Source organism: Sphaeramia orbicularis, chromosome 15 (assembly GCF_902148855.1).
Source record: "Sphaeramia orbicularis chromosome 15, fSphaOr1.1, whole genome shotgun sequence".
NCBI classification, from domain to species: Eukaryota; Metazoa; Chordata; class Actinopteri; order Kurtiformes; family Apogonidae; genus Sphaeramia; species Sphaeramia orbicularis.
The window spans coordinates 7871514-7891323 of NC_043971.1; the positions used below are offsets into that span (position 1 = coordinate 7871514).

At 34.5% G+C, this 19810-nt stretch overlaps 1 protein-coding gene across 2 annotated transcripts in view; it reads right to left on the bottom strand.

The window, feature by feature from the left end:
- blnk (B cell linker) overlaps positions 1-19810 on the bottom strand; it is an 84459-nt gene that overhangs the window by 12346 nt on the left and 52303 nt on the right. For both annotated transcript variants that reach the window (XM_030156710.1, XM_030156711.1), the window contains 8 exons: positions 15831-15871; positions 13125-13245; positions 12760-12863; positions 9632-9716; positions 9471-9548; positions 3480-3505; positions 3358-3386; positions 93-149 (listed from right to left, as the gene is read on the bottom strand). In XM_030156710.1, coding sequence (XP_030012570.1) covers positions 93-149; positions 3358-3386; positions 3480-3505; positions 9471-9548; positions 9632-9716; positions 12760-12863; positions 13125-13245; positions 15831-15871 — 541 coding nt within the window. The remainder of the gene's footprint in view (positions 1-92; positions 150-3357; positions 3387-3479; positions 3506-9470; positions 9549-9631; positions 9717-12759; positions 12864-13124; positions 13246-15830; positions 15872-19810) is intronic.

Here is a 19810-nt window from a genome sequence, read left to right on the forward strand (position 1 = left end):
AACAAATCAGTGTAAGTTTTGGGTTAGAAAAGCAAAGCAAAAATGCCAAAAAAAGTATGAGTGTGAGTCAGATGTGCAGTGTTCGGTCCTACCTGGGGATGGGTTTAGGGGGTAAAGAGGGTGATTTTGTTGTGGGGACAGGACGCAGTCTGGAAATAGAAACGTACAGATGATTAGACTGTGTTTAACCCATAAACACCTACGGCTACTTTTCCAGTTGTTCCCAGTTGAATTTTTCTCTCTATTTAACTTTTTTAAGTGATTTATCACCATTTATTGTCATATTATCCTCTGTATTTTGCATTATTGAGTATAAATCATGTATTTTCCCCTATATTTAATTACTTGATCACGTAGATGTTCATGAAAACTCAAAGTAAATTCTTAACCCCTTTAACCCTATCAGCCCGCCCGTGGGCCGAAAAAATTATATTAATATTCATCTACTATAAAAATATAATAAATCAGGACAATGGATGTTTTTTTCAACTTTTTTGCTCAAAGTTTAGACCCTAATGTTAATAAAAGTATATCAAAAGTGTGTTTTAGTGCAAACTTTAATGTTCGAACATGATTTTTAATCTTTGTGGGGTGAAATATACGCTATTAAAAATCTCTGACACAAACAGTTAATTTATGCATATCATCGTCAATCCAGCCGAAAAGAAACAGGCGAGGATAAAAAAATTCCAATTTCTCTTTTAGTTTGTTACAGTTTACTCAGGCATAGTAATAGATACAATATTTTAGACAATGGGAATAGATTCTGTGAGGTCTGTAAATGTCCATAGACACCAAGAACATCCATATGAACCTTATTATTGTGAAGTAATTCTTCATTTACTTTGGGTATGTCTGTTTAGGCATTTTTCCCCTGAAAATATGGTCAGGGTTAAACAGATTAAACACTACCCATCTGCAGGGTTAGTTTTAGTCACATTGTCATTTGTATTTACAAATGACAAATTTATGATGTTCTTCATCTACATTTCTGAAATATTTCTCATGTTCTGACCATAAATATTGATTTTAACCAATATTGGAATATTATCAGCGAAGAGCTTGAGAAAATATTGGGATACGAACTACCAAGGACATGTTCTGTGTTATATTTGGGTCATTTAATAGGAAAAGACATACCAAGGAAGGATAAAAATTTGATTAAAATCCTCTTGGCATCGTCTAAAAAAGCCATCGCATGAAAATGGTGCAAACAGGACCCCCCTACCTTAAATAACTGGAGAGACATTGTAGAAGAAATTCACAACATGGAGAGACTTACTTATATCATAAGACTACAGCAAGCAACTTGTGAAGATCGATGGAAAAAATGGACAATATACAGGATGACAACTGACACTATGTTCTAAATGTTTGTGTTGTAAAACTTCTAAACTGAAACAATAAAATTTAAGTAAAAAAAAAAAAAATAATAATAATGATTTTAACACATAAGCAATGTACCCGCAGGGTGAAAAATCAGCTTTTAAACTTAAAAGAAATGTTGATTTGACAATTATTCTGATAATTATTTATGATAATTGGCATGAAATTTTTTATCATGATATATTTTAGATGAGAATGGGAGGTCCTACAAGCTCCAGGTGTATATTATATTATATTATATTATATTACATTATATTATATGTTAGGAACAGTGATCAAATATGATTGATTTAGAAATAAAATATGCTTTCAGTTCTGGATTAACAAGAAATTGATCATGCTGATAGATATGGTCATGCACGCTGCAAAAAATCCAAATCTTACCAAGTGTATTTTTCTCATTTCTAGTCCAAATATCTCATCACACTTAAAATAAGACATAATCACCTAAAGAGTAACTTTTCAGTGAGATAAAAGAACCTATTTTTAGATTTTTTTTTTTTGCTTGAATTAAAAATATCTTGAATTAAGCAAAAACAAAAACAAAAAAAATCTGCTCATGGAACAAGTGAAAATTATCTTGGTAACATTACTTCAAATAAGATTTTCAAGATCCATTGTCTAAAAATTAGTTCTTATATCTCACTGAAAAGTTGCTCTTTAGGTGATTATTTTAACTCATAAAGACCCTGTCATGCATCGACGGTTATGTTGATTTAGTTTAGGGGTTTTGGTCTCTTCCTGTTTTATTTTGCTGATGGTGGTTGCTTTCCTGTTTTTTGTCTGCACGCTGTCAGTCTTGTCTCTGTCTTGCCTAATCCCATCATTGCCTGCACCTTGGTGTTCCTCATGTAATTGCCCACACCTGTTTGTGATCCCTACCTTCCCTATATATTCTTCCCCTCTCCCTTTGTCTGTTGTCAGTGCGTCGTTTCTGTGATCTTGAGAAGACCAACAAATGTTAAGTATATAGAATCTTGAACCTCATGTTCTCTACCTCAGGCTTTTTAGTTTGTATAGAGTACGTTGTACTTCTCTTTTAGTTATTAGGGTTTTTTTTTTTTTACAGCATGTTGTGCTTTCTCTTTCTGTTTATCCGTTTTTACATCCGCCAAGGAGGTTATGTTTTTGCCAGGGTTTGTTTGTTTGTCTGTCCGTTAGTGTGCAACATAACTCAAAAAGTTATGGACAGATTTGGATGGAGTTTTCAGGGTTTGTTGGAAATGGGATTAGGAAGAAATGATTAAATTTTGGTGGTGATCGGGGCTGGGGGGGCCCACGGGGGGGGCCACTGATCAGCCTTGGCGGAGGTCTGCGCTCTCCGAGTGCTTCTAGTTGTACTTTGTGAACTTTTGTTAAATAAATCCCTTTTTTGACCACTGATATTAGTGCCTGGTTGCATTTGGGTCCACACCAAGTGTCCTGCCTTAACAGACGCAGTGCTACTTTTCTCTGTTTTTAATATTATGTGATTAGTATGTGATTTATCATAATTTATTAGAATATTATACTTTGTATTTTGTGTTTTTTTTTTTTTGTTTGTTTTTTTTATGTGATAATCATGTATTTTCCAGATTTTTTTTTTGTTTGTTTTTTTTTTTTGTTTTTTTTTTTGTTTGCTTAGTTAAAGATTATTTTTGCTTAATTCATTCGATCTTGAATTTAGCAAAAAATCTGAAAATGGAACAAGTGAAAATTATCTTGGTAAGATTTCTTGAAATAAGATTTTCCAGATCTATTGTCTAAAAATATGTTCTTAAATCTCACTGAACAGTTACTCTTTGGGTGATTGTCTTATTTTAAGTGTGATGAGAGATTTGGACTAGAAATGAGAAAAATACACTTGGTAAGATTTTGATTTTTGCAGTGCAGCATGTGTGATTTTTTTTTTTTTTTTTTTTTTCTTTTCTGAATATTAATGTTGTTTCTTTGTTCCTAGTTTATGTGAATTCAACAAAATCTCAGACCGACCTGCTTGGTGGTGGAGCTGGGGAGTTCTCCTGTAAAGGTAACATGAATTGAAAACATTAGTTCAGAAAATGAAATAAAAAAAACACATGTAAGATAATCTATTCCGTTGCAGAAACACCTACCTCTTTGTCAGGAACTTCATAAAAATCTGCAAAATAACCAAGCACAAGATTAACACAACAGAGCAGCAAACACATTTTATTTCTGCTTCTAAAGTTTTATTACATTTCCATGGCTCCCAGCAGCGATGTGCAATAATACTGCAACAAGTCAGTCATTTACAGCAGCATTCATTTAAGTGCAATATAATAACAACACTGCACAATATTCAGTTTTATTACAACACAACGTGCAATAATATGTTTGGATTCCAGTCATTTCTCCTCCTCCTCTATGTTCATTTATTTGTTGTTTTTTTTTTTTTTTGCTACTATCTGCATTTTGCTTTTGTTGTTTTTCTGTCTTGAATGCGTGTTTATGAGTCTTTGTAAAACGTCCACTTCACTGTCCTGTGGATCAGAATATCATTTTCCATGTTTCATGTTGAATGACAATAAATGATTTTGATTTGTTACTGGTATTATTTGTTACTGGTAGGGATGTCCGATATTGGCTTTTTTGCCAAAAAACGATATGCCGATATTGTCCAACGCTTAATTTCCAATTCCGATATCTACCGCTGCCGATATATGTGGGATATTAAACTAATTTTAGGTAACATCACATATCAATGTTCTCTTGTATATTCATGGGTTTTGTTGTTTTTCATTCTATATCAGCCAACACAGTTATGCAACATCCATTAAACTGACATTCATACCATTACTATAACTTTGCTTTATTTGATAAACCTGATCTGCAGTGACATGTTAGAGTGTAAATAGATTGCTAATTGTTATTAGACTGTAATTAACATGTTGTCTTACATAAAATGCTTTTTTTTTTGGCACATTATCTCCATGAAGTGAGTACACAGTAAATTTGCCAGTGTAAAAATGCAGTGTCAAAGTATTTTAATTCTTTCGGAGTTATTCCAACAATGGACAGAGTAAAATTTAACAAGATAACTTCCAGTGTTGGTGAAAATAATTGGAGTTAACAGAGGTTTTACACTGTCAGTGTCATATATTCAATGTTAAAGTAAATCGACTCTCTCAAAGTTAATTCAACACCGATAAGAGCAAGATACCTTTCAGTGTTAAAAAATAATGACTCTGAAAAGCCCCGCCCACTAACCTCTGCGTTCAAACTGAGTGAGAAGTTGGACTGTGGCATCGCCATCTTCCTCACATCGAAAAACTGCGTTTGTAAGTTTGTGTAAATAAACTCTTGCTTTTGTTATTTCATCCATGCAGAATCTGTGTGCAAGAATAAAGTTACGTCGTCATTGTCAGTGTTGGGTACGTGTTTTCAAATACCAAATTTCAAGTGGATAACGTGATATCGGGTCGGTGGCTTTCATTTTACATGTCATTTTATGTTTACTTTTAATTGCAGTATTTCATTTTTACTTGGAATAAACTGGGAACAGAAATAATGTTATCTTTGTTTGGCCCCTGCAGACACTGGGACTATAGTACATCATATGTAACACTGGTAGGAGGCAATTAAAAATCAACACTCTTTGGAGTAATTTATTTATCAACATGTAGTGTTAAGTAGGTTTAACACTGGAAAAGTTATTTCTTAACACTTAACTCTTCAGAGTTGAATGTGAATAACACTGTGTGTTACTTCTCACATAGTGTAAAACTTGACTGACACTAATTAGTGTAGTGTAAAATATTAACTCTTACTAGAGTAAAGTTGACTCTGGAAATGTAACTCTATGTTCAGTGTAAATTTTACACTTTGTAGATAGTATGTTCACTGAGGTAGTGTTAAAATTAACTCTTTAAGTGTTATCTTTAAGTGCGATTTTACTGTGTAATAACTACTATTAGAGTATGTTAATATGTGAGAAAACATCAGATTAGCTGCATTAAAAATGTTCTTATTTCATAGTTTGTACACAGTTTGTCACTTTCTGATATTGCGTTTCTTTGCTTCAAAAAAATTAAACACATGGTGTCCAGCTGAGGGGACATTTTTGTAACTCCATGAAAAACAGGTTCATTAAAAAATTTCAATCACATTGTTTTTTTGTTTTTTGTTTGTTTTTTTTTTTAAGCCTAAAGAGTAATAAAAAACACTCAGGGAAAAATTCTTGACTAAGATTCCCATAATTCATGCATGAAAGGGTTAATAGGTCTTCGGTATTTTAACAAATTAAAACCAACTGAATTAGAGGAAAAAAAAGTCAAAACTAAGTAAAACTAAACTATAATGAAAAATCCAAAACTATTATAACCTTGATACTTCATGAAGTTTCCCTTGGCAAAGCAAATTTGTTCAGCACGAAAAGGCAGCCAGACTACCATTCTACTGTTAGGATGCTGGACAAGACAAGTTAAAATAAATAAATAAATAAATAAAATAAAGGATCTTGAATCTTGAACGAGTATTTCTACATTTCTACCGCTGATTTCTTCACCCGTCAGTATTAGTTCTGTATTAGGTCTGTTGTGTCACATGTGCCAAGCGGTTGTCTTTACTGTGTATTAATGCTCCAACCATGTAGAGCCGGGGTTCTCAACCTTTTTTGTCCATTCCCATGAGCCTCCGTGTTCACTTGTTTCCTTACACATCCACCCACTGACAGGTCCCATCAGAATGAGATCATCACCATCATGAGACACAGTAACGAGCGTTAAAATATAGGAAGTACAAATAAAAAGTTGCATTATTGTTATTATTATTATTATTAGCTTATTCAATAAACCAGCTTGTTTTAAGGAAGTAGTGCAGTCTCATTTTCACACGTCCATCTCAACCCCACACTGACCCAATGAGTCATTTTCCCATGGTCGGCGATAAACGTTGCCATGGTAACGGCGGCCAAATGACTTACGTTTAATGCCTGCGTTGCCCTGGCAACACCTTTCTCTTCCCTTTTCTCGCCGTTTCATATCCTCATCATATTTGAATTTCCCTCGGGATTAATAAAGTATCTATCTGTCTGTCTGTCTGTCTGTCTGTCTGTCTGTCTGTCTCTTTAACTAGAAACTACATGACTTTTACAACAACAAAAAAAAACATCAGTATTTAGTGTCATCATAAAAAGTTGCCAAAAAAAAAAAAGAAACATTGGACATGAGTTGAAGAAAACCTGGGCTAAAACAGTACAAAATTAGTTCAGTAAATTATCATAATGTCTGTGCAGAAGAGGTCAAGACATGTTAAGTACAAAACAAAGTCACTAAATACTGAATATTTCTCTGGTTTTTCCTGAAATCCTTGTTTTTAATGCAGAGACTGACTCCAACATTCTAATATATCATGATATTCTTACCAAAATAGTAAACCTACCTGTGCCTTAAAACTTTTGCACAGTACTGTATATCTGTATACTGTTATATTTAAACATGCACTTCATATACAGAAGAGGTAACTCAATGAAGAATTCATAGTGATATAAGAACTTATTTCTAGACAATAGATCTTGAAAACCTTATTTCAAGAAATCTTAAGATAATTTTCATTTATTCCATTGGCAGATTTTTTGCTTGTTTCAAGATTTTTTTTTGCTTAATTCAAGCAAAAAAAAATCTGTCAGTGGAACAAATGAAAATTATCTTGGTAAGACTTCTTGAAATATGATTTTCAGGATCTACTGTCTAAAAATAAGTTCTTATATCTCACTGAAAGTTACTCTTTAGGTGATTATGTCTTATTTTAAGTGTGATGAGATATTTTGACTAGAAATGAGAAAAATACACTTGGTAAGATTTGGATTTTTGCAGTGTTGGTGGGTGCTGAACCTAAATGTGTCCTTTACCTCTATCCACTGACTAGACTCATTCTTTCAAACAACATGTAAGTATTTAATAGTTTATAGGTAGTAGAGTATATGACGTACTCTGACAGTTTAACTCATCAGGTCTGAAATTAACTTTTAACTAATTGGTTATTACTATTTTCTTGTAATATTTCTTATATGTATACATTCAGTGTTGTGTTGCTGCTAGAACCTTAATTTCCTGATGGTTCTGCCCAAGAAATCAATAAAGTTTAATTTAATTTAATTTTTTTATTTTATTTGATCATTTATGCTAAATAATTACAATCTGGCAGTCCGCAGTTGAAATAGCTGGTAAATACAGTTGTAACCAAATGTTTTGGTTGTGACACAAATGGACTCTTTGCAAAAATGTAATTTATTTACCAACAAGAAAAGCACTCAGAGAGCGCAGAGCTGTCTCCCCCTCCCCCATTACCACCAAAATTTAATAATTTGTTCCTTGTGCCAGTATCATTTCCTGAAAATTTCCTAAAACTCTGTCCATAGCTTTTTGAGTTATCTTACTAACCAACCAACCAACCAACCAACCAACCAAACAAACAAACAAACAAACCCTGGCAAAAACATAACCTCCTTGGCGGAGGTAATAAAAGTCTTTGAAACTAATTGTTTTAAAGTATACCTCAGAAACATATGGAAAATCTAAAATCAATGTAAAATAATTTAAACAGCGGAACTGTGAAAACAAAATTTGTGTTATTACCAATACTATCGGTCCTGACTGTATTTGAGTAACTATTAACGGAGCTACAGTGGCCGCCAAAATTATTATCTGTATTTTTGTTTTTGTTTTAAATTGGCCATTAAAATACCCATAAGAGGAATGAACAAATTACAAAGTCATCATCATGCTCTATAAACCATAGAAAAACCTATTTCACTGTTAATGTCAGGCCATTATCTTCCTTCACATAAGAATCCAAATCCTTCAGTTAAACTGATGCTGATGGTGCGTTTTCAGACCCAGTTGTGTGATTCTGTTGAATATCTAAGACCTATGCTGCTCATTAAGGAAACATTACAGTAAAAAGTGGATAAAAACTGTAGGACTCACTTCATCTGATATTTGTTGTGCTCAGTGCAACCATCTGCACGTATCATGAACATTATGAAATAAAATCATGTTTTGGAGGCAAAAAAAAGGTCAATATTTCCAATCTGTCAGGTCTTCTAACAAACACGTATGTTATAAACAACTATAAATCGTGTCTTGTTGAATATTCAATTTTACCCTGTTTTGGTTATTCATTTATATTGACATGCATGATGTTGTTTTATTCCATTCCTTCATTTTGCATTGATCTGACAGCATCATGTTATGTCTTTTGTGCCCTCTCCAATACGATACATTCAAAGTTAGTCATGATTTTGTGTTTGCTGTACTTATCTCTTTTGTGTTGTTTTCTCTGTTTTCAGTCTGCTGTTGTGCCCTTTTGCTTTGTCTGTCAAAGCACTTTGTAAACTCAGTTTTTAAAGGTGCTATATAAATAAAGTTGTTATTATTATTATTATTATTATTATTACACTGGGTTACAAGAAAAAAATGTTTTTTGCAAGTTGTCTAGGTTTTTTCAACTGAATTAGGACCATTTTGCACCGCTAAATCCAAAAATGACATGTTTTTCTCAATCAGATCAGGTTTTTTTTGCTAATTTGATTTTGAAAAATTTGATCTTCACACAAATTGATTACATTTTTGTGACTTTATCAGTTGATTTTTATATAGTTCTCATCCAAAATAGGTTTTAAGAGGAAAAAAAATCATTTTCTAACAGGATGTATTTATTATTTATTATGTATTCACTGCAGATGTAGCAGAATACGTCAGGCTGATTTTTGCAAGATCTTTTAGTCAAAGCCATTTCATTCACCTGTAATATTAAAAAAAACATTAATCATAAATTGGCAAAAGTAAAATCTTCAGAACTTGTTTATTGCAAGAAATATGAAAGAATTTTTGTATCATATGATGTGAAAATGCCCATAAATGTAAGCAAAAATGTTAAAAAGCCAATATGTAGCATAGTTCAGAAAGTTGACCTGACTGAGCAAAATTAATGTAATTTTTGGATTCAGCACACCAAAATTATCCTAAATCAGCTCAAAAAACTTCAACAATAAATTTGTTGTTGACCAGTGTTGTTATTATTATTATTATTATTATTATTATTATGAAATTGTGTCATTGAATGCATCATTTTCAGGTGTTTACCAGGACTGGGTGATCGCTCCGGTGTCGGTATCATGGGTCGGTCTCTCATTGTTCTGCTCATAACACGGCTCTTAGGATCTACAGAGGAGGATTTTACAGTATTATATTAGTAGTTCTATCGACTTCTATACTCGTGTGTGTTTGTTTTGTTGTTTATTTACTCTGTAGGTTGTGGGTGGGTGGTTCGTCTTCAGGTTCCACATAGTTGTCATCATCGTTGTTGTCATCTGGAGTGACATAGTCCTCCTAAAAGCAGCAAAAAAAAAGAAACAAAAAAAAACTTTACATGTGACTCCATCGTCTGTCTGTACAAATGGAAAGTATTTACCAATAGACAGGAAATGGTGAAATTCTTTAGGAAACATGATGTGATGTGGATGTATCAGCAGTGACACATGCCTGCGGTGTGTAAACTTAACCCATAAAGACCCAAACAGCCACCGGCGACACAAACCATCTCCTGTTTAATACCTGTTGATCCACTAATCCTGTCAATACATGTAAATAATTGGTGTAAAATGCAGTTTTTCATTTTTTCATGGTCAACACATATGACCCATTTGGACGTTCAGGGGCTCCATAGTTACCATGGAAACACTGTCATCTTCTACAACACAGGTGTCAAACATGCGGACCGGGGGCCAAATCTGGCCCGCCAAAGGTTCCATTCCGGGCCGCAGGAATAGAGCAAAAATTAACCTGAACACTCAAGGTTGTCCAAATCATTTTGGTTCAGGTTCCACATACAGACCTAATGTGTTTCTCCAGTAAAAATAACAACACAATAACCCATAAATAATGACAACGACAAATTTACTTTGTGAAAAATTATGTGGAAAAAATTTAAGTGAAAAAAATAACATTACACTGTGAAAATATTTACATTTGCAAAACTATTCTTTCACAATAAAATGCAAATAAATACATAAATAAAAACACAGATGAACAACCTGAAATGTGTAATTTGAACAATATTCTGCCTGTTACTAAATGTTTGGTGCATTTATGGAGCCACTGTGATCTGTAGTTGTGTTAATAATAAGAGATGGAATATTGTAGAAATTGTTCAAATTTTAGTTACAAACTCCAAAAGTTTAACAATATTCTGCCTGTTACCAAATGTTTATGTAAAATTGTGTGTAATGTACATGTAAAAATAATAAGTCGAGGCATAATATTGTTGAAATTGCTCTAATTTTTCAAATGAAATTTCATTTTTTTCAGGTTATTCACATCTTTTTTTGTAAAATGTAAGTACTTTCATAATTTAATTGGGGTTTTTTTTGTACTAAAACAAAAAGAAAAACTTGGATTTGTCATTATTTATAGGTTATTAAGTCATTATTTTACTGGTCTGGCCCGCTTGAGATCACATTGCTCTAAATATGGCCCCTGAACCAAAATGAGTTTGACACCCTTGGTCTACAACATTGAGTCACAAGTAAAACCCATGGAGTCGGATCAATGACAGTGGATGGAGACATTTGTTTTCACATTCAGTTATTGATATCTTTGGTGAAAAAGTCACTTTTTTTGGTCATTTTTCTCTGTTTTGATATAATTAACTTTGAATTTATCTACATGATCTGTGAATTAAATATAGGAAAATACATGATTTACACCAAAAAATGCAAAATACAGTGGATAATATTATGAAAAAAAAAACTGGTGATAAATCAGTTAAGAAATAATAATGTATAAGAAAATAAAAACACTTGTCACTACGAGAATAAAGTCGTAAAATATCAAGATACAACCTGTAATTTCATGAGAATAAAGTCGAATACAAAAAAGTTTAGTCGTAATATTTCAAGGATAAAGCCATAATATTATAAGAGTAAAGTTGTAGTTTAAAAAGACCTCATAATTTAATGAAAATAATGTTGTACTTTTCTGAGATTACAGGCGTCATATTTTGAGAATAAAGTCATAATATTAAGAGAATAACGTCGTGATTTAAAAACAGGTGGGAAAAATATAATTTACTAGAATAAAGTCGCACCCACTTGTCGCATCATGGAGGTTTTTGAACATTTTGTGAGGTTCTACTTTCATTTGGGGTTCACGCACGCACGTCAAATACCGAGCCTATTAGCCCCGCCCACCATCAAAACATTAGCATTGGATTGTAAAAGCGAGTTCGCTGTAACCGGAAACTCTGTCATTAACCAGGCTTAAGGCTTACAATTTCTAAATTATGACTGTTTATTGCACTGTTGTGATTTTAATTTCTAAATATTACGATTTTAATCTCATAAAAGTATGACATTATTTTCATTTAATCATGAGTTTTTTTTTTAAAACTACAGCTTTATTCCCATAATATTATGGCATTATTCTCGAAACATTACAACTTTATTCTCGTAAAATTATGACTCTTTTTGTATTCAACTTTATTCTCATAAAATTGCTGGTTTTATCTTGATATTTTTTGACTTTATTCTCGTAGTAACAAGTGTTGTTAAACCCACCAACGTAATAACTCCCCACAAATGTATTAAACCACAAACGTAATAAAAATTTGCAGCTTTTAACATAATAATCCCACAAATGTAATAACTTTCCAACAAATGCGTTAACAGTTGCCGACTACAAACGTAATACCTCATTTGCCACAACCATAATAATTATTACATTTGTGTGGCTTTATTAAGTTTTTGGGACAGTAAAAATGTTCAGTTTCCAAAATTGTAAAAACTTCCCACAAATGTGATAAATTAGTCCATCACATACATTTAAGTCACGGATGCATTAATATTCATTCATCTTTCTTTTTCTTCCCATTTATTCTTGTCCTTTTTAAATGATCAAATGTTGCAGTTACACCACATTAAACTGATTAAAAGGTGTTTAATTACAAATACAAGTGGAGGAACAAAACAGAACGGGCAAAAATGTTGTTAACGTTTTATTATAAAAGCCTCAGTATGAACTGGATATTATTTATTCTCATTAAGTATAATAGAAGCTGATGTTTGAACCATGTCAATAAAATATCTGGATATGATTATGATAACAACGGACTGTGGGAAAATGAGGTATTACGTTTGTGGTAGGCAACTGTTATTGTATTTGTGGGATTATTACGTTAAAAGCTGCAAATTTTTATTACATTTGCAGTTTATTACATTTTTGGCAGTTATTACAGTTTAACAAGTGTTTTTATTTTCTTATGGGGCCTTGGTACACCGTTGTAAATAAAGGTAGAAATAGAGAAAAATATTCATTTGTGAAGTGCCACCAAAGTAGCCCTGGGGCTTTATGGGTTAAAATAACAAAGTGAATTTACTTCATCGGCCGCCGAGTGGGTGGGTGTGGGGGGCAGCTGCTTGGAGGCCTTGCCTGGGCGGAGGGGCTGATTGGGGGGGCGACTGGGACGGTTACGGCAGCTGTCTGGAAAGCAGAAGCAAAAGTAGAAACAGGACGTCAGCATTTGCATGAAGCGCAGCTCTGAAGGCCAGCATGTGGTTGGTAGACTGAACCCAAAACAGACCAGGACCAGGTTTATTAAAAGGACCGCATGTATTTATAGAAGAGGTAGTAAAAGCAGGTGTGAACGTAAGGAACAAAACACCAAACCGGGCCTTTATCGGGACTAAAATAAGACACTTCTCTGTAAAGAGTGACGATTTAAGTCTTTGTCAAGTGACTGACCGAGATACTCCCCCCGAGGGAAGGAAGTAGAAGGAGTAGCGCTGAAGACTCTGTGGGCGGGAGGAGGTTCGTAGCTGTCGTCCTGGTCCTCGTGTGGATCCTCATACTGGTCGTCATTATCCTGCAGACAACATTCCATTAGTGCTGGATGAAATACACTAGACACTCATTTTAGTTCAGGGGCCAAATTCAGAACAATGTGGTCTGAAGAGGGTCAGACCAGTAAAATAAGAACATCATAACCTATAAATAATGACAACTCCAAATTCTTGTCTTTGTTGTAGTGCAGGGGTGTCAAACTCATTTTAGTTCAGGGGCCACATTCAGCTATCTGCAGTGGGCCGAACCAGTAAAATAATAACATAATAATATATAAATAATGTCAACTCCAAAATTTTCTCTGTTTTAGAGCGAAAAAAAATTATTTACCTTATGAGAAGGTTTATATCTACAAACTATCCTTTCAAAAGATGTGAATAACATGAACAAACTGAAAAATAAGTATAATTTTAACAGTTTATCATTTACACATGTACATTAGAACTTACAGATCACAGTGGATCTACAAACACACAAAACATTGAGTAACAGGCAGAATATTATTAAAATTGTACTTACTTCTCTTAAGACATTTCAGGTTATTCACATTTTTTTTGCAAAATTATACTTTATTTTAGTGTAAATACGTGAAAATATTTACATTTACGAGAAATGTTTGAAGTTGATATTATTTATATATATTATTATGACAGTATTTTACTGGTTTGACCCACTTGAAATTGAATTGGTCTGAATGTGGAACTTGAACTTAAAGGATTGTTAATATCTTAGTGTGATTTTTGCATTTCACAAATTCATCCCAAGGGCCAGACTGGACCCATTTGGGGGGCTGGATTTGGCCCCCGGGCCGCATGTTTGACACCTGTGTTTTAGTGCATAAAAATGACAGTAGGGCACTCATAGAAATACTCTGAAATTCAACATTTCAGCCTTATTGTGTTATTGGAGGGCATAACAAGACTTTATTACATTTGTAAAATATTTCCAAATTTGTATTGTTATGCTGAAAATCAGGATGTAATGAAGTTACCATATTTGGTTCCTTAACTGTAAATGAGAAAAAAAAAAATACACGAAGTAAATGTACAAAACAGATGAAAAACGCATGTAAGGTGAAAGGAACACGTATTTTAGAATATAAGTGGTGGTCCAGACACATGATCCCTCTGAACATCATTCCTTACATTAGTACCATTACTTCATGGTACCGAACAAAGCAGGTCCACTCACTGTTCATGCACAGGTGGACCTTACAGACCCTGGAGACCACATTAGACCTGAGATTGTTGACTCACTGTCCTCACTGGAACTGCTACTGTCATTGTCTGGTAATGTATGTGGAAATGACCAAAAATAGTCAAATAGTGCCAGATAAAGGGTTAAACTATGAAAAAATATATATAGCCTGAAAAAAACTGAAATTTCTTCAGAAAAATAAGTGCAATTTTAACAATATTATGCATTAAAGATCAGATCTACTGGTCTGCATTATAGTGTTAAAATAGTATTGAATTGTTTTTAGACATTATATGTTCATATTTGTTCAGGTTATTCATATTTTAAATAATAAAATGAGAACTGGAAAAAACCAAAAAACAAATAGTAGTCGTAACAACGATATATAATTAATAAATAATATCCACAATTTATCGTTGAAGGATAGTTTGTTAATGTAAGTATTTTCATAATTTAATGTCATTTTTTGCACTAAAACAGAAAAAAAAAACTGGAGTTGTCATCACTATAGGCATGATGTAATATTAATATATAATATATTTACTGCCGCCAGGAGGTATTGTGATCACTTTGCTTTGTGTGTTTGTTTGTGTGTTTGTTTGTTAGCAAGATAACTCAAAAAGTTATGGACAGATTTTCATGAAATTTTCAGGTAATGTTGATACTGGCACAAGGAACAAATTATTAAATTTTGGTGGTGATCGGGGGTGGGGGGGGGTGGGGGCAGATCTGTCTTGGCGGAGGTCTGCGCTCTCCGAGTGCTTTTCTTGTTTAATAATTTTTTTTTACATTAAACCAAGAAGAACATTTGGAGTCATTCTTTATAGGTTATGTTATTATTTTACTTTAGATCATGCTGGTCTGTATGTGGAACCTGAACTTAAACGAGTGCAACATCTTTGACTGTTAATATCTTCAGTGCGAGTTTTGCACTTTGCAAATTCATCCCACAGGCCAGATTGGAACCTTTGGTGGGCTGGTTTTGACCCATGGCACACATGTTTGACACCCCTGCACTATATGGGCAAAAGTATGTGGACACTTTGAATTCAGGTGTTTCTTTTCTAACAGGGGTCTGGAATACAAAACAGTAATGACAAATGTCATAATATAGGTTTATATTGTCATGAATATTATTGCATTGGTTAGTTTTGTTTAATATTTTGTGTTTGTTTAGTTTTTTTTTTTTACATAATTTCTCTCAACATTGATTTAAAAAAAAAAAAAAATTATGACTATGATTTTAAATATTTTACCCCTAAAATACTAAAATAATTTTTGTGCCCATTGAACTTTAAGGAAAGATTGATGTTTATATCTCAAATCTTACAGCTGTAGACATGCTGTGTCCCAATACTTTTGTCCATATAGTGTACCTCACAACAGCAGAATAGTTGAAGTTTTCCTTACATATTCAGGGTCAGAGTCTTCATCGTCCTCTCTATCAGCATCTGCAAAGACACAAAAATACATGTATGCAATATATAAAAGCAGATATTCCACATTTCATTAAAACCGTTAGAAATACCTGCACGGAATGAAAATGAAACCGAGAAGGTGTCAGATGAAAGTCTAATTTCAGAGCTTTTCTGCTGAAGTTCCAGTGAACCATGTCTCCTCACCTCTTCAACTGTTGAACAATGTCTCAACAACTGACTTTATGTGGTCTTCATGATCCCACTAAAATAAAGGTGCGACACCATTAAGACGCCCTGTTTCTCAAAGCTGACAGGTGAAGAGACATCAACATCTGCGGATCATTTGCTGTATTTTTATCCAGGAAGTATCGTCACAGCAAAATGAAGTGGAATCTAATATAAGCAGATATTCCCATCTTTGAGTGTGCTTTAATGATTTATGCTGTAAAGGATGCAGAAGACTGCTTATCATGATGAAAAATGACATGATTTATCAAAAAATAATTGGTCTGAGTTCGTTAAAATATCTACTGTGCTGCACACTGACACAGTCGAACTAAAAATCTGAATATTTATGTGTATATCTCCTCTCTCAGCCCTTGGTATTTCTCAGGCTTCTGGTGTTCTTTCATTCTGAGGTTACTGCCACATCTGTCACTACCACTGTCTTCTGATGTGTATCCACCTCCGCTATGTCAGGCTGATTGGACATTATCTTCTCAGTCTGGATCTGCAAGTCCCACAGGATCTCAGCCTGTTTGTCCTCTGTCACCTTCAGGGGTGTCTGCCATCTTGACCCTGGGATCTCCAGTCCAAACCAAAGTTATTATCATTAACAAAAACTAACGAAATGATGAAAACTAGAATTGAAAAAAACATTTTCGTTAACTGAAATTTAAAAAAACTATAATTAAAAGAAAAAAACGATAACTGAAACTGTATTGTGCGTTTACAAAACTAACTAAAATGTATAAAAATTATGGATAAAATTCCCTTCGTTTTCATCTTTGTCGATGTCGGATTGATATGAAATCAATCTATACTAGTCAACATTTGCTAGGGATCAGTTTTATATTTGCACAATAATTGATGTTGTATAATATTTTGGGTGACTTCACATATTATGTGTGTACTTTGGCTAGTCATGTAAAGAAAAATGGACCAAAAGGTAAAAAAACATACATTTTTACTGCACTTTCAGGCAAAAGGGTGATACAACCCTAGAAATTAAAGTTCACAACAATTACTCTTCCAATTTTGTTTTCACTGAAACCACTCAGAATGTTCTGAAACACATACGGTGTGATGTCAGTAATGTGTGTGGCCACCATCCGCATCCGCAGGCTGTACTCCACTGGGAAAATAAACTGTCGAGTTTCCAGAATTACACCCCTGAATATAGCAAAGTTATAGTCCTGATCCCTAGCAAATGTTGATTAGTGTATTTCGCTCGAGCAACTGTAGCTAGTGACACTGTATGGAACTTCACGGTCCGTCACTTCTGGTCACTTGTCGTTTAGAGTCGGCTTCTCGTCCCCCACTCTACTAGGAAACATGGAGACTAAAGCAGCAGAGTCCTGTTTGGGATTTATTTGAATACGAAGGTGAGGAAGATAAAAGATATGAAAAAACCAAACTAAAACTAAGCATTTAGAAAAAACGAAAACTACTAAAAAGTAGCAAAGCTGCTCTAAATACTAATTAAAACTAACTGAATTAGAGGAAAAAAAGAGTCAAAACTAAATTAAACTATAATGAAAAATCCAAAACTATTATAACTTTGGTCCAAACTCGGTACAGATGTTCCTGTACACTAAGGCCTGCTAAGATCTACTAAGATCCCAGTTTGTAATCTAGAATTATGTGTCTGGCGTTGAACCGCAGTTTGCAGGTGATTTACTAAGATTGCCAGCGTAAATGTCAACAGATGCAAAGTCTTGGAGACCGCCCAATTTAACTCTTTCGGTGCCAGACAGTTAAGGGGCTAATAAGCCTTAAAAGTGCCACAGAATTTGGCCGTTTCTCAGTATTTTGCGTCGTTTTTATAATATTTGAAGAATCCTGCAGGAAACCGCTCGGTAACATCCGACCGATTGCTGTTTAGATTCAAAACGCACCGGACGCAGCCGATTCATTATTGATCGTAATTTGCATAATTTATAATAATAATAATAATAATAATCTTTATTTATATAGCACTTTTCATACATTAAAAACTGTAGCACAAAGTGCTTTACATATCAGTTTAAAAATCAGTACCGCCCCCCCACCCACACCCACCCACTCACACACACACACACACACACACACACCCACCTACCTACCTACTCACCCGCGCACACACACCCACCCACTCACCCGCGCACACACACACACACACACACACACACACCCACCTACTCACCCGCGCACACACACACACACACACACACACACACACACACACACACACATGCAAACCCACAAGCTCACACATACTTAAGAAAACTGACTGAGCACGGGTAGACCAGAACAAAAATGTACAAGTAAAAGTAAAACATCAGTTTAGGAGGCGCTGTCTCAGGGAGCCATCCGCACCAGGATGCAGCCGCCGACCCCGGCGACCAGGCACCAGCAACACAGCCCCGCATCCCAACTAGTGGGAGAGGGCCAACTGGGACCCCCACCCACCAGAAAGGAGCGGACCCCAGTGAGAGAAGGCGCCACAGCCCCCGGAGTCCACAGCCGCCCCCCGGCATGGAGGGCTCCCTCTGATGAAACACCGGAGAATAAGAAACATTAAAAAGATATAAAAATATTATTCGGTCGCGTGACCTCAAATTCCCGTCTGCTTGGTCTCAAAAGGGGGACACAGAAAGAACGTCATTGAAATGTGAGAAAGAAATGGGGGTGGATGGTTTGTTTGTACACAAATATGGCGTGTTCTCCAAAGCCGATCTGATCGGCCCGTGGCACTGAAAGAGTTAAATGAGGGTTTTGCGTGTGTTACTGGAGACAATACGCTGTAAAAACTGCTCTAGGATGCACCAGCACTAATGGGAACAGTGACTAAATGATCCAGATGCACAGAAATATAACATTGGAGGAGTTTAGTCATAGAATGTATTGCATGACTTATTCATTCATTTATTTTTCTTTTCACAGTTGGGGGGGCCGTGAAGGCTGTTGGATTGAGTGACTGTCGGGCGCACAAGAAAACAGTCTGCATGGTTTTCACCAAAAAGCCAACTGAACTGAAACAGGCCAACATCTTTCTTGAAGGGATGGAACTGGATTTAGTCAAAGACTTCAAGTACCTCCCTCCCTCCATTCCATTTATGTTGTCCATCACTGTCCATATGCATCACTGTCTATACGCACCATATTTATACATCTTAAACCGCACCTGTCCAAATCTGTATATATTAAAATCCGTATTTATTTATATATTTTTTATATTTATAACCACTGCACTACATTCATAGCAAACCAGATTTGCACTCTCCTTTTAAACAATTTTTTACTCAAATTTATGACTGTTTTTGTTTTACTATGTGTATGTTTATGTGTATATTTTGCTGCTGACAACACTGTGAATTTCCCCATTGTGGGATCAATAAAGGAATATCTTATCTTATCTCTTATCTTACATCAGGTTAACCTTAGACCCAACATTAATATTTAAACAACACATAAAGGTGACTGAAGAAGACAGTAAGTTTTAATGTGGAAAATTTTAAAGAAGTCAGACCCTTTTTGACCCTATATGCTGCTCAGATGTTTTTACACTCTATGATTTTCTCTCACAGTGAATACAGTATAACTTCCTGGTCACTTGCTGCTGGCACAACACTCAAATCCACAGAATCACTTTTTAAAAAAGCCATAAAAATATTTGACCAAAAAAAAAAAAAAAAATTCCACCGCTGCATTGTTTTAGATAAATATACAGTACTTAATTTTAATAATTTTGTGAATTTCAAGAATGTGTGC